The following is a 15,540-nucleotide window of genomic DNA, read 5'->3' on the forward strand; positions in this document are numbered from 1 at the left end:
AAACGTCAGCCTTCCTGCTCCTCTGATGCTGCTTGGCCTGCTGTGTTCATCCAGCTCTACACCTTGTTATCTCTTCCACTAATTGAGTCCACTTGCTACCAATCAGTACCCTTTTCTCATGCAGCATTAATTATCGTTCCCTTTTTGAGATTACAATTCTGTCTTGAGTGCAAAATGAATTCAAAAGCAATTTTTTTCCGGCAATACTCATTCTGTACTACCAAGTAACTGTAAATATTCAGTAACACTAGATGGTAGCATTGAGTTGGTTGGTGAAAAATAAATTCCATATGGATGATCAATATACACCTAAATATTCAAATAACTAGGGTATTGAGCTAGCGTAGATTTTGATATTAAATACTGCTAAAACACATTATTTGACTATGAAATGGCTTCAAATGTTCACTGATACATTTTGATTTTATTGTAACAGAAAATTGATCCTCTTGCAGAATGGTATCAAGTTTTAAGTAGTTTTAAGTTGTGATGTTCGATCCTTAGAAGTTCACGTTAGGATGTAAGTCTATTCATATCAAAATGTGTTTTGAAGTAGAAAGAAACTGCATGAACAAATGAAATTTTCCTCCATATATTCAACTTAATTACGATGATGCATAATTTTTTTTTATTGCTTTCAAAATATTGACTTGCTAGTGCCGAAGAAAAGCTCATATCCACGAGCTTATCAAGTGGTTTACTGAGTCTTAAAGATAGGAATGTTCCGCGTTTAATCCACGGTCCGAAAGTTGATGTCAACTGTGGAGATAGCAGAAGCACTACAATTGATGTTCAGGGCCCATTGTTTATTGCCCAGAGGCTTAAAATATATAAATGTTTGATGATAGCAATGTGTTTGGCTGGAACACTTACAATCAATGCTAAATCAAGGTCTATTGAATGAGACACTAGAGCTAACCAGTGTCCTTGCAACCAGAGCAGAGCAAGAAGAGAGAACATTTCTAAGAGCCTTTTTTTTTCCAACTCAAACCAATGCAATTTCCAAATGTGAATTTGAGTATGTTCTTAGCAGTGATACAGTATGGATTCTCTCTTGGGGCTTTGCAGCATACAAAACTAAATTTTCTTCTCCATTGCTCTAAAGAATAGCTCCACATTGGCCATGTTTGTTCTTTGGTTAGATTATCACTGGGTACTACTCTTACAGCTGGTAATGGGCCCACATATAGCCAGGAATGAGACCGGGTGAAAACTTGAGGCATATGGTGTTGCCAACACACCAGGATTGTCCTGGAATCTTGTTAGCGTATTTTGTTTGTTTACATTTGTTTATTTGTTTAAAAAGTATTGGTGTGTAAGACTGTTCTAAGGGGTTGTTGGGATAGGAGGCATAGTTGGTGGTCTTGTGCCAAAAACTGCATCAGTAGAATTGATAGTCTTACCACTGGTATGTTTGTACACTTAATCCAGAGACTAATAATATGTGAACTTTTGGATTGTTTGCTTTTTTTAAACGGGCTCATTTGGAAGCGCATTTGTCTGAGTCAGAAGGTTGAAGTTCAAGTTGAATGCAAAACATTAAAATTGTCACCGTTGCGTCCTAGAGGTGCTCCAATTTGGATGGAACATTAAACCAAGACCCTCCCTTCGCGGCAGGAAAATTATCACAGTTGCCCTCGCCAATATCCTTCAACATCACAATAGACCTTTTGTCACTCCTTTTTGTATGGCCTTGCTGTGCATAAGTTGCCATATCTCCTTACATTACAATAGGAGTTAATTAGCTGCAAAGTGTTTCAGAAGGCGCTGAATAAAACGCAAGCCTTTTTTCTCTCTTAAACCCCCTCCTCCCCACCCTACACAAACTGTACACTATAGTCACTGCCTGAGACACAATGAAGAGACGGCCCGTCCGAATTGGAGGAAGGAGGCAAGACTTCTTCGGGTACTTTGCCAACTTTGTAATAAATATGTTTGCGTTTGGTCATGTTTTAAATTGCGAGCCGTGGTTTCATGTCCGTGCACGTTCTTGTGTGTGAGAGAGAGAGAAGGCGGATTGTAGGCTTGAGCGTGAGGGCACTTTGGTGACTGAGAGTCATGTCTCTTGTTGCTCGCATGGAGGGGAGCAGCAGTGAGGCGGTACTACTTCGGCGGCGCGGAGGGAGGGTTTCGGGGGGGGGGGGGGTGGGTTTGGCTCGGGCTGGCCTGGGGAGGGGGGGTTGGTGGTGAGGCGGCTGCGCGGAGTGTTGTGGAGCGGCGGCGCGAGGCGAGCTGGCGGAGACGGGGCAGGAACCGCCGGCGGCCCGGCCTGAAGCGAAGGGTCTTCCATCACCCCCTCCCTCCCCCGTCCCTCTCTTACCTTCCCCGCCCCCACACCCTTCCACCACCCCCCACTCGGTTTCCATTACACCCCCAAACCCCTCCTTTAGGCCTTTGTCCACCCCGAGCCGGCAATCCTGGAGATGGAAAGGAAGCGCTTCGAGTGCTCGGCGCTCCCCTCCGGCTGGAAAAGGGAAGAAGTGACTCGAAAGTCAGGCCTGTCGGCGGGGAAGAGCGACGTCTATTATTATAGGTGAGTGTCCGGGGTAGGGGGAAGGAGGCCGCGGCCTATCGCCGGCTTCTAGGGGGAGGAGGTGGCCGCGGCCCAGCTCAACCCGGATCGCTCTCCCCGGGGATGAGAATCCTGGGCCTTCGCTCATTATTACCTGCTAACCTCCCCCCCCCCACCCCGCCGCTCCAAAGCAGCTGCCGCTTTGTGCACATCGTTGTTGTTTTTGGGGGGGGGGGGGGGGGGTGCATTGTGCCTCTCTCAGTCGGAGGCCACGGTGAGTTAGGTTCCACAAAACCTTCAAGTTACTTCGCGCTACCCACCATGTTCTTAATCTTTTACACCCCTAATCTTACGTTTTTATTTGTTATTGTTGCATACAGTCGTTATCTGTGCTACTCTGCAGACTTCCCCGTAATCGTATTCTGTCTTTGATCTGTGTACTTCGTTCCAAAGCGCCCTCAAAAGATATGGACGCTTCCGAAAGAGATTTTCCACTGAGCTATTGGGGGAAAATAGTTAGTGGCTAGTGGTATATTTGCACCACGAAGGATTTTGGCACTGCGGGTGTAGTGGTGAAATAATCCAAATTAAAACTGATGAACTTCTTTGTCCATTTCAGGAATGGAACCAATGAGTAGAACTGAAACACGTGGCTGTCAGGCTTGTTCTGTGTTTGAAGTTAAAACTTTAATTGCAGTCATTTCTATCTACAAAGTAAAACTTACAAAGAAGATCTTAATTCTGTTTATCTCCAAGGTGTTTGCCTCATTTTATCTTGGTAGTTTTGGTAGCATGTGGAATCTGTTCATGCTGCTTTTAAGCTACTGCAAACTGCAGAACCTGAAAGTCATGTAGTGTTTCCTGACAGTAATGGTGTTTTGCAAGCTTCCCTATTTGTGATCTAGAGCAGATTTTTCGCGACTAGGATTCCGCAGATCCACAGGCGGTGAATACTTTGGCAGGGTGGCCACTCTTGAAGTGTGAGTATAGACAGTGAATATTAGTAGACTGACCAAGATATCCAATCAAAACTGCTGAGTAGAATCAGGAAAGGGAATCTTGGTCTTATTTTCTTATTCTTACCACCACCAGAGTTCTGAAGTCAATTCACTCCTAGCACAGGAAAGAACTTTCAACTATTAATGCATAATTGACATCAGTGTTGCATCTTGCCATTTGAAAGGTGATGCCTATGGAACCACACTCCAGAGTAACTCCATTGGGAGTGGATGGACTGCAGTTGCTCTTCCTAGTTCATTAATTGCTTATGGTCTTCACAGGAGTTGCAGAATGGAAGAAATGAACTGAGAGATGTGTATTTGTAGTTACATTTTAGTTAAATGACCAGTTTATTTTTGCGACTTCATTATTTGAAAAGTTTTTTTTGTCATTTATTGGGAAAAAGGCATAGTTTGATGGTACATCTTTAATGCAAACTGATCCTTTTTTAAGAGTTAGTGCACAAATTGAGCAAATATCCATGCCTAGTGTCTCATGTCACTGCTCTGTGAAAGTCACATTGTTTTGCATGTTTACCTTCAACTCCATGGGACTCTTGTTTTCTCTGTGTACCTTGAAAGCATCATTACAATAGGCGTACGTTTGTCACTATGCTTGCACCAAAAATGTTAGGATTTATGAGAACTGTTCAGTTGAGCATGTATGTGCAGAGTTTTCATTGCACTGGGGAGAAGAATTGGAAATAAATAGGAAATCTAAGTACATTATTCCTGTAAAGTTATTTTTAAACTTTTTTTTCGCTGAAACTCAATGCAGGTTAAAACTGCAAGCGTAATTATACATGTAAAGTGAAATATATAGAGCTCAAGAAATAGGAATTCGAATAGCAGATCACCTCTCCATCCTGTTCGACTATTCAATAAAATTATGATTAATCTTTTAATTGACACATTCCAGCACTACCCCCTTTTCCTTAATTCACTTGTATCCAGAAATTTTAATCTCTACCATGCGTATAGACACTGAGCATTCACAGCTTGATTTGGTGAATCATTCCAAAGGTTCATAATCCTTTTGAAGACGTTTCTCCTCATCTCCATCCTGAATGGCTAACCCCTAGCACTGAGACTGTGATTTTTCAGTTCTAGATTCTCCAGCTAGAGGAAGCATCTTCCCAACAACAACTCTACCAGGCCACTTAAGACTTATTTCAATAAGATCATCAGTCACTGTTCTAAACTGTGAAGAGTGTGTGTCTAGTACTTGGTCTCTTCTCAAAGTTCAGTCCCCTCACTGCAAAAGCCAATTGGTGATACTTTGTTGTGATTCTCTCCAAGGCAAATTGTCTACTCTTTAAACTTAATTTGTGTTAACTTTAGATATGTTAAATGTACCAGGTATCACAATCATGGTTTTTTTGTATATAGATTTGCTCTTCGCTTTTATAAGTATGTCATTGTTTGTACAATGCGCATAAATTCAAAGATTATAATTGTAAATATGTCTACCTCTCAATCGTGATAATCTGATTGTGTAACTGAGTTGTTAATTTTAACCCGTTTTGTTGCCAGTAGCTTCAAAGAAGCTCCTATCTTTTGGAAACAATCTCTTTGTTTGCATCTTGTGTATGCTGACAGAAGTGGGACAGCCATGTTAGAACAGGATTTATTTAGCCTACAAATCAAGAATTCATCATGTTATACAGGAGCGTCCTATGCTGTGAAACTTCATATTATACCACAAAAATGTTTTAACAGAATGAAAACAGCTTGAATCAATTTATTCTTAAATCTTGCAGACCTTTTTAAAAATAAATCTTTATATAAATGTTAGGTTACCAACTGAATTTTTAGAGGTGGAGCTGAAAAGAGGGACATTTGCCACTGATTTGAAAAAATTCAAGTAATCCAATGGTGGGACATACACTTGCATGGAGGTGATATAAAATGTCAGTTAATTAATTTGAGGACCTTTCTGCACCATGCATAATAAGTTCAGAAATTGTATCTTATGTTCCCAAGTTGCTAAGTGCACTATATAATGTAAGCTTGAGAAATGGCAAACTTGAGTCTATCAAGCCAGTTTTATATTGTACCATTTACAGGGATTCATAACTTTCACAAACTGGGAAAATTCACATTTACTTTCCACAAATGATGCACGACGAAAACAAGAAAACCCCAGGCATCTCAGTATAGCAAATGTTGAGAGTAACTGCTGAGTCTGGCTATGTTACAGACTGTGAAATGGGTATTATAATCTATTAAATTACACGTTTCAGATTGGTGATCTTTGATAGCACTTGTGCCAGTGAAGCTGTTGAATATTTGAGCGCAAAGCCAATGATACTTCTCAGTTATGTGGGATCAATGTGTCTCTAAAATAAATATTTTTATGAAGAATCTATATATTACTTTTACTCCAGTATTGCTAAGGATGGCCTTCTGCTGTTGGCATAGGTAGAACTGCAGAGTTTCAAGCACAAGATTTGTTATTTATATGTACATCTGAAATCTTTTCTAGGATACTGGATTTTAAGTAAGTTTGTCATGTGTAGTGCCGCATACTGATTGTCATTTCTCTGCAATTCACGCCACTCTAAATTGGCAGATTTTTACAACTACTTTATGAAATTCGTTAATGAAGAAACAGTAGTCAGTGGTGAATATTTCCATGCTGATGTATTTTCCTATAGTTTATATGGTGCCATCACCCATCATTTCAAGACAAAGGACTGATGGAACAGTTTCTACCTTCCTGCTCTTCATATAACTTTGAAATAACTGAATGCATTAATAATTAAATTACTTGTTGTTAGATTTTCAGAATTAAGTCTGGAGGACTTTTATCATAGCTTTCATTTTCCTCAATCTGACATTGAAAATCTATGTTAATGACTTGGATGAAGGGACCGACTGTATTGTAACCAAATTCGCTGGTGATACAAAGATAGGTAAGAAAGCAAGTTCTGAGGAGGATGCAAAGCCTGCAAAGGTTAACTGAGTGGACAAATGTTTGTCAGATGGAGCATAATATAGGAAAATGTAAACTTGTCCATTTTAGCAGTTTGCCTGAAAAGGCAAAATATTATTTAAATGGCAAAAGGCTGCAGGATGCTGCAGTACAAAGGGATCTGGCTTTCTTTCTGGCCAGCAGTAGGAACACTACCAGTGCACCACAGAATCCTTATATTCAGTGCACTTGAACAAAAATCAGAAGTACTGTGTGGTGCGCGAGCAGTTAAGAGGGCAAATGCAACATTGACCTTTGGTGTAAAGGGGTGGAGTATAAAATTAAGTCTCTCGAATCTGTGCAGGGCTTTGGCGAAATGGTATCTGGAGTACTGTGTGCAGTTTTTCTTTGTATACTTGCATTAGAAGCAGTTCAGAAAGGGTTCAGTCAACTGATTCATGGGATGAAGTGTTTGTCATATGAGAAGTTGAGAAGTTTGACCTATGCTCATTGCAATTTAGACTGGGTGATTGAGGGGGTTTGTCAGGATATTTTCCTGTGGGGAAAATTTAGACCAAGTGAGTGCCAATTAAAAATGCGACATTTCCCACTTAATTTTTTTTTCTGAAGGTCATTTAGTATTTGAAATTCTCTCCTACATCAGTCGATGGAGTCTGGGTCATTTGAATATGTTCAAGGCTCAGTTCTATATATAATATGATTTACAAGGAAGCCTAGGGTTATAGGATATGTGATTTACATTTTGAGGTGTATTTTTTTCAAGAGCTAGATTGTTGTTGTCTTTGGGGCGACCCCCTCCAAAACGTTGTCTTGCAATACCAATATTTTCTCCTAAACTCCAGATTCCACTTCCAAGATACTATCAGACTTCAAGGCAATTTGAGCTGTTAAAGCTCAGGACCTTGTATCTGTTGATTGCAAATTCTAAACATTTTGTGTGTGAAATTACAGACAAAAGTTTGTTTTAAATCAGTTAGGACTAATTTGTTTCATTTGAAAATTGCTTCCCTATTTTATCCTGCCACACTGGTGGAAGTTTACTGAAGCTGTGGTAGACAGGTGAGGTAGTGTACTGTTGAAAATTTAAGGCCCTGCCACTCTGATCTGCATATGAAAATCTCATCTTTTCAGATTTTAAATTTATGTTGTGTAGAAGCCCAAATGTTCCGTGCTGTAACTCTGATCAACTATGATCGTAAATGCCCTTACAGATGATTGAAAGTAGTATTTTTGGGAAGGACACAGTTCAACTCTACATGTTTATTAGCATCTTTGTCATCTATTATTAGACCAATCCCTTGCTGTCTAAAGTGCTATCGTTTTGAAGTTCTGCAGTTATCTCTGAAGATGATGGGGGTGGGAAGAATTCAAAATGCTTAGTTATGTTCCATTTCCATCCCCTATTTTAAATTGTGTTTTTCCCCTCTTGTTTAGGTTGCCTGTCCATCACGCACCATTCCCTGGCCAAGAAGAGAGGCAGGTGATCTGCAACCAGGCCTCTGCCAATGTAGCTCTTGAGCTGTCCACTAGGAGGTGCGTGAGAGTCCTTTTCTTCCCCATGGGGAAGTGTGCGACACCTTCTCCTTCTCTAGCGTGATTGAGATCAGGAGATTGGTATGTGGGGATCATGGGTCCAAACGACTAACACTGTAGAAGTTCTAGAATTTCAGGGACTGTGTAAATGTTGTTACAAATTTCATTTTCTTGTTTTGTTTTTAATCTTTGTTATTTTCCCTTGAAGTCTCCCTGCACAGTTCACCTTTTTTTGGCTAAAAAATGCTGTGGCATCTGCTTCCAGGCCTCTCCCAATGCTGCTGTATAACCAGCTGCTTAGAGGTGCATGAGAATAGTGCAAAAATGGCACTTTTTTTTTTCCTCTTCACTTCCCTTTGGTGAAGATCCTGGTCATTATTTTGTATGACTGTGATCAGCACCTTGTTTAATGGAAAGTTCAGTACCCAAAATTTCCTACTTGTGCCACATGAGAGTGGATTCTACATGGTTTCTTGGATTATTGTGACTAATCCTTAAGTTAAAATTGAAAAGTAAATAAAAATATAACAATGCTATTAGATCAGCAAGTGGTTCTCATATTAGGTTGTCTGATGATAACCATCATGCTACATATAGATATTTTGGTAGCATGTCTAAAATTTCTGTACTTGTTATATCCCAAATTATCAGTAGGTTTTAGTTAACAAAAGTTAAATCTTAGCTTTCAATGCCATTGTTGCATTGTTTTATATAATGCATTAAGAAACACTTCAATTTTTGTTTGCATTACTTTTAGCCCAAGTGGAAAGAAGTTCAGAAGCAAGCCACAGCTTGCGCGTTACCTGGGAAATTCAATGGATCTGAGCAGTTTCGATTTCCGAACAGGGAAGATGCTGATTAGCAAACTGAACAAGAACAGACAGAGACTGCGCTTCGACTCTGCCAACCAGGTCAAGGTATTTAAGATTTTGACATTTTCACCAGTTACTTGTATTCCACACTGATTTGGAGAGTGGTCTGTGATTCTGACTTTATTAACTCAATTGGCTTTTACAAATCTAAGAATGGAAGCAAAATAGACGCCATCCTGTTATGTCAGTGCAGACTCAACTAGTTATGCATATTCTTCAGACTAGAGATGGTGAAATTTCTCTGTAGACCTGAGTGAAAGCCTTGGAGACCTGCTTACAGGCCTGTATTGAAATTGAATGTACAACCAGTTGTTCGCAGATGTGAGAGGATAAGCTGAGACATGAATATTTTTGCTTCCTTATTTTGGGTGACACATCTGGCCATCACTTGGTATGGTTTAAAATTGGCAACTTGCTGGTTTTTTAGAATCGGACATCTTCAATCATGTGTAATCTATTGTTGCTGGTGGAAATGCTTGGGGAAACTGTAAGTATCAGCAATGACTTACATTAAGATAATGATTTCAATTTCCTAATTGTGCTTGTTCTGTTCTTCGTGAATTACATTTCCTTCAACCAAAATGGTTGATTTATTGCAGCATAGTCAACAATGATGCATCCTTGTTCCTCCTTGTTTTCTATAACCACTTGTCTATTTGGATACTTCAGCTGATAACATAATGCTCAAAATTTCAAAGGAAATTTAATTTATTGTCCTGAAATAATTAGTTGAGCTCACATTAGAAACAGTTACTTGGCAACATAAAGGGTGACCCGTTATGAAAAGTAGATAAGCATCTTCATTTTCTTGAGGGAATACTTCACATGTATAAGTAAGTCAAAGCGCAATCATGCAATTTTCTTAGGTCAAGAAGAGACACACTTAGAATGGAGGCACTTTGACATTGAACATTATAGTAACTAACATTCTAATTGTATGCTGTCTTCAGTGGGCAATTAGGGACATAGTGTCTATATTTGATTGGTACAGCATGATTACATTGTCAACACAGGTTACAACATATGGATGATGGATGGCCATAGAATCACAGACTCCCTACAGTGTGGAAGTAGGCCATCAAGTCCACACTGACCCTCTGAAGAACAATCCGTCTCGACCTACCCTCTATCCTATCCCTGTAACCCTGCATTTCGCATGGCTAATCCACCCAGCCTGCACATCCCTGGACATAATGGACAATTTAGCATGGCCAATCCACCTACCTTGCACTTCTTTGCACAGTGGGAGGAAACCAGAGCACCCAGAAGAAGCCCCCACACACATTCCACAAGAGAATCGCCCAAGGGTGGAATCAAACCCAGGAGCCTGGTGCTGCAAGGCAGCAGTCCTAACTGCTGAAACACCGTGCTGTCTCGAAGGAAAGGGTGGCAGGAAAGGAAATGTTACAAGAAGACTTTGTACATTTAGAACATAGAACAGTACAGCACAGTACAGGCCCTTCGGCCCACGATGTTGTGCCGAACTTTTACCCGAAACCTAAGGTCTATCTAACCTCCACCACTACCTTTATACTATCATCCATGTGCCTATCTAATAGCCGCTTAAATGCCCCTAATGAGGCCGACTCCACTACCCTCTCCGGTAATGCATTCCACGCCCCTACCACTCTGAGTAAAGAACCTACCTCTGACGTCTCCCCGATATCTACCTCCTTTCACTTTAAAACTATGACCCCTCGTAAAAGCTACCTCCACCCTAGGAAAAAGTCTCTGGTTGTCTACTCTATCTATAACCTCTGATCGTTTTGTACACCTCTATCAAGTCACCTCTCATCCTTTGTCGTTCTAAAGAGAAAAGTCCTAGCTGTCTCAACCTTTCCTCCATTCCAGGCAACATCTTGGTAAATCTCCTCCGCACCTTTTCCCACGTTTCCACATCTTTCCTGTAATGAGGTGACCAGAACTGGACACAATACTCCAGATGTAGCCGAACCAGGCTTTTGTATAGCTGGAGCATAACTTCACAGCTCTTGAACTCAATCCCTCTATTAATGAAAGCTAACACACCATACGCCTTCTTAACAACTCTATGCACCTGGGTGGCAGCTTTCAGGGAACTGTGAACATGAACCCCAAGATCCCTCTGCACCTCCACACTGCCAAGAATCTTTCCGTTGACCCTGTATTCTGCTTTCAAGTTTGTCCTTCCAAAATGAATCACCTCACACTTTTCGGGGTTAAACTCCATCTGCCACTTCTCTGCCCAGCTCTGCATTCTATCAATGTCCCTTTGTAACCTAGAACAGCCCTCCGCACTGTCCACAACGTGACCCACCTTCGTATCGTCCGCGAACTTGCTATTCCACCCTTCCACTCCTTCATCCAAATCATTTACAAAAATCACAAATAGAAGAGGACCCAGAACAGATCCTGGTGGTACACCACTCGGAACTGAGCACCATGTTGAATATTTTCAACCACTACCACCCTTTGTCTTCTAAGGGTCAGCCAATTCTGAATCCAATCTGCCACATTTCCCCCTATCCCATGCCTCCTTACCTTCTGCATGAGCCTACCATGGGGAACCTTATCAAACGCCTTACTTAAATCCATGTATACCACATCCACTGCTCCACGTGTTTGGTCACCTCTTCAAAGAATTCAGTAAGATTTGTGAAGCATGATCTACCCCTCACAAATCCATGCTGACTATCACGAATCAAACTGTGTCTTTCCAAGTGTTCATAAATCCTGTCTCTCAGAGCCCTTTTTCCAATAATTTTCCCACCACTGACGTAAGCTAACTGGTCTGTAATTTCCAGGGTTAGCCCAGTCCTCTCTTTTTGAACAAGGGAATGACGTTTGTCACTTTCCAATCTTCCGGCACTATACCCGTGGTCAGTGAGGACGAAAAGATCATCGTCAGAGGCCCTGCGATCTCGGCCCTCGCTTCCCACCATGGAATCCTTGGATAAATCCCATCAGGCCCGGGGGACTTATCTATCTTCAACTTCCTCAGAATTCCTAGCACATCTTCTTTACTAAATCAACCTCCTCTAGCCTACCTGCCTGTTTCACAACGTCCTCCTCTACAACTAGGTCCCTCTCAGTTGTGAATACTGAAGAAAAGTATTCATTAAGGACCTCCTATCTCTTTAGGCTCTGTGCACAAATTCCCTTTACAATCCTTGATCGGCCTTACCCTTTCTCTGGTCATTCTCTTGTTCTGCACATACATGTAAAAAGCCTTGGAGTTTTCCTTAATCCTAACCGCCAATGTTTTCTCATGCCCCCTTATAGCTCTCCTAAGCCCTTTCTTCAGCACCTTCCTGGCTAACTTGTATCCCTCTAGAGCCTTTTCCGTTCCTTTTTTCCTAAACCTTACATAAACCTCCTTCCTCTTAACCAGTCGTTCCACCTCTCGAGAGCCATGGCTCCCTCACTCGACCGCGTCTTCTCTGCCTGCTAGGGACAAACCTATCAAGCACATGCACTATGCATTCCTTAAACAATCTCCACATTTCTGTGGTGCTCTTCCTTGACAGCATCTGTTCCCAATTTATGTTACCCAGTTCTTGCCTAACTGAATTGTAATTACCCTTCCCCCAATTATAAACTTTACCCTGCCATATGTACCTATCCTTATCCATGACTATCGTGAAAGAAACAAAGTTATGATCACTACCGCCAAAATGCTCTCCTACCAACAGGTCTAACACTTGGCCCGTTTCGTTGCCAAGCACCAAATCTAAAGTGGCCTCTCCTCGTGTTGTTCTATCTACATACTGTGTCAGGAATCCACGCACTGGACAAAATCTGCTCCATCTAAACTATTACAACTAAAATGTTTCCAATCAATATTTGGAAAGTTGAAGTCACGCATGACTACAACCCTGTGACTTCTGCACCTTTCCAGTATCTGCGTCCCAATCCGCTCCTCTACCTCTTTGCAACTATTAGGGGGTCTGTTTTTAAAAAAAAAAACCCCAACAAAGTGACTGCTCCTTTCTTGTAATAACAAGGTGTAGAGCTGGATCTTGTTCTTGACCTCAACCCAAACTGACTCTGTAGACATAATCTTGCATAACACATTCTAGATGTTTACGTTCACAAATTTAAGTTTTGTTGCTCTTCCATTGGAAAGTTGAAACTATTTCATTGTGTAATATTCAATTTCTGACACAAATTTATAGGACAGAGTGGTTTGTGTAACAATGTTTCAGTTGATAGTCCTGCAAGCCATCATTTTCCTTTTGTGTTTGCTGTACTTCTCTATCGCTGCATCATGTTGATGACTGCCAGGAGGTATTTGAAGGTGAAAGACATTGTACCTGAGCTTGATTCTGTCTGCCTATGTGTATCTTTCAGAGGAGGGTGCTAGAAGGAATTGGTGGCTGAAGTGTTTTTAAAAAAAAAATAATAATTGCGGAGTAGAACTGACAGATCAATAAAGAAAATAGATAAACTAGCTTGACACCCCCATTAACTTGGTGGGGCAATGGACTTTCTCTACACCATTGAATTCTACGGCACTCAACATGAAATCATTATCTAGTAAAGCTGCTGAAACTCTTCACCCCATATATGCTGAATCATTTTATCATAATACTGTGTTATTATGTCTCGAAGTTTTTAATCTTGTATTTTATATGTTAAATCTGAATGTTTAAAATGTAAAATTAGTTTCTGCATTCTGATGAATTTGTTTAGTATCATGCCATTTATAAAGTTGATGCTAATTGCTCAGTTATATTATCCATACTCATGAACTAATTTACTTTTACAGGGCAAACCAGATCTGAACACTTCACTTCCTGTTAGACAGACAGCTTCAATCTTCAAACAACCAGTTACTAAAGTGACCAACCACCCCAACAACAAAGTAAAAATGGATCCACAGAAAGCTGTAGAACAGCCACGGCAGGTAATGATGTTTAATATTGTATTTGCAGATCAGTGCAAATTTTCTGTTTGGCTTTTCTTTGATTTTTATTAATATGTAATTACTGTTGTTTCTGTTTTTCCCTTCTTTGCCCTTCCTGAAGGGATTGATGCTTGCAGAGGTATTGTTTTAATAGCATCAACAGCATTCTGGCAGCCTGCCACTTTGAGACCTTGCCGTGTGCAAATCAAGAGTACTAGCTTATTTGAGCAAGCAGAGGGCATTGCTTCTAAGTTTAATCCTGTCTTCAATCAACCTCTGCATACACATGCTTTTCAGCAAGCATGTTGAATAGTAATGATCTATATGGTTTATTATTGCCACATGCTATCCATTTGCTGATGCTTTTAAGCCATTGGGGAAGCTCATGTTTTTAAATGCTTCCCATTTTGTCTGCGAGTTCAACTCCATTTGGGTCAAATTAAATGGCTTTTAGTTTTTAATGTTTTTAATTAAAATGCTTCAAAAAAATCTTTGTAGCAAATTTTGAAAACTTGTTTTTTTTTCAGCTCTTGCTTTTAAAATATATATTCTTCCATAACACTCTAGTTATTCTGGGAGAAGAAGCTGACTGGATTGAATGCCTTTGATATTGCTGAAGAAATCATAAAGACTATGGATCTACCTAAAGGTCTACAAGGTGAACTTGAATTTGAGATATATTGCTTACTTTGATATTAGGATCAGGAGAAGATGCTTGAAAATTTTATGGAATTAATTCACTTATTATTTGCAGATGGTTGTTCCCTTAATTGTTTTTGGCTTTTGTAGTGAAGTTGAACAATATTCTAAGTTTAGAGCTTTGTACAATTACACATTTTCTTTCCTACTGTGTTGAACTAGTTTTCAGTCTAAAACCTTGTTTTCCTACCCTCTCCTGTGCTTTAGAAGCTTGCGTTATTCTCCCAAATCCCATGTATTTTAGCCCAATTGGAACTGTTGTTCGTAGCACAGAGAACCCTGCAGACCTATTTCCTCCTCCTACCCGATGACTGCAAAAATCTCAACTACATGACCTGACCTGATGAGCGGACAGGGAAACAGTAACATCCTGATAGTTTGCTGACCCTTGGCCTCAATCCTTTTCCTACCCCTACCTGTTAAAGCAGTTGGACAAAGTGTCATTGTGAAATAATCAAGCTGGTTCAACCTAGAGCTGAAGTAATTTTAGCAGCTTTCCTGTATTAGTATTCCCCTATGCTTCAGTGATCAAAAATGAAAGCAGATTTAAAAGTATGGCTTGACCGGAGCATATAACTTTAATCTTCACTTATATTGTTCCCTATTGAAAGGTAATGTCATCTCTTTCAAAAACATGGTTGCTCCCACTAAAAATGAAAGTGACAAACCCTTGACCCATCACTAGCCTTCTTTTCCTCCAACATTGACAAAATCAAAAACTGCAGGATTGCAGCATATATTTGGCTGTTCTGGCAACAGGTCTTCAATCTGAAAAGTTCGCATTTTCCACCGATGTAGTCAAGCTTGAGCATTTCAAGCATTTTCTGCTCCTATTCCTTGCATGTATTGTTGAACAGACTTTTATGTGGTATTTTTGACAACTACTGGATATTTAACAGCGGTTTACAATTAACAAAGCACTTTTTGAACTACAGTCGCTATTGAGCAGGAGGCGATGGCCTAGTGGTATTATCACTGGACTGTTAATCCAGAGACCCACATAATGTTCTGGGGATCAGGGATCGAACCCCACCATGGCAGATGGTGGAATTTGAATTCAGTAAATAACTGGAATTAACAATCTAATGATGACCATGAATCCCTTG

The 15,540-nt window shown here is 40.4% G+C and overlaps 2 protein-coding genes across 13 annotated transcripts in view; one reads left to right on the plus strand and one right to left on the minus strand.

The window, feature by feature from the left end:
• LOC109938267 (RNA-binding protein MEX3B-like) overlaps positions 1 to 15,540 on the minus strand; it is a 93,055-nt gene that overhangs the window by 47,596 nt on the left and 29,919 nt on the right. The gene's annotated exons all lie outside the window — the stretch shown is intronic.
• Positions 1,731 to 15,540, plus strand: part of mbd3a (methyl-CpG binding domain protein 3a) — a 30,373-nt gene continuing 16,563 nt past the window's right edge. For 3 of the 12 annotated variants that reach the window (XR_002258464.2, XR_007265172.1, XM_020514187.2), the window contains exons 1-5: positions 2,183 to 2,533; positions 7,880 to 7,978; positions 8,736 to 8,895; positions 13,598 to 13,735; positions 14,303 to 14,393. Coding sequence is in view for 8 of the 12 variants with exons in the window: in XM_020514187.2 (XP_020369776.1) it covers positions 2,424 to 2,533; positions 7,880 to 7,978; positions 8,736 to 8,895; positions 13,598 to 13,735; positions 14,303 to 14,393 (598 nt within the window). In the remaining 4 variants the exon portion in view is untranslated. Of the gene's footprint in view, positions 1,907 to 2,147; positions 2,534 to 7,879; positions 7,979 to 8,735; positions 8,896 to 13,597; positions 13,736 to 14,302; positions 14,394 to 15,540 lie in introns of those variants that run through there. The other 9 variants (XM_048614280.1, XM_020514186.2, XM_020514188.2 and 6 more) reach the window with 9 other exon arrangements.

The sequence above is a fragment of the Rhincodon typus genome, chromosome 29, assembly GCF_021869965.1.
Source record: "Rhincodon typus isolate 14 chromosome 29, sRhiTyp1.1, whole genome shotgun sequence".
Taxonomy (NCBI): Eukaryota; Metazoa; Chordata; class Chondrichthyes; order Orectolobiformes; family Rhincodontidae; genus Rhincodon; species Rhincodon typus.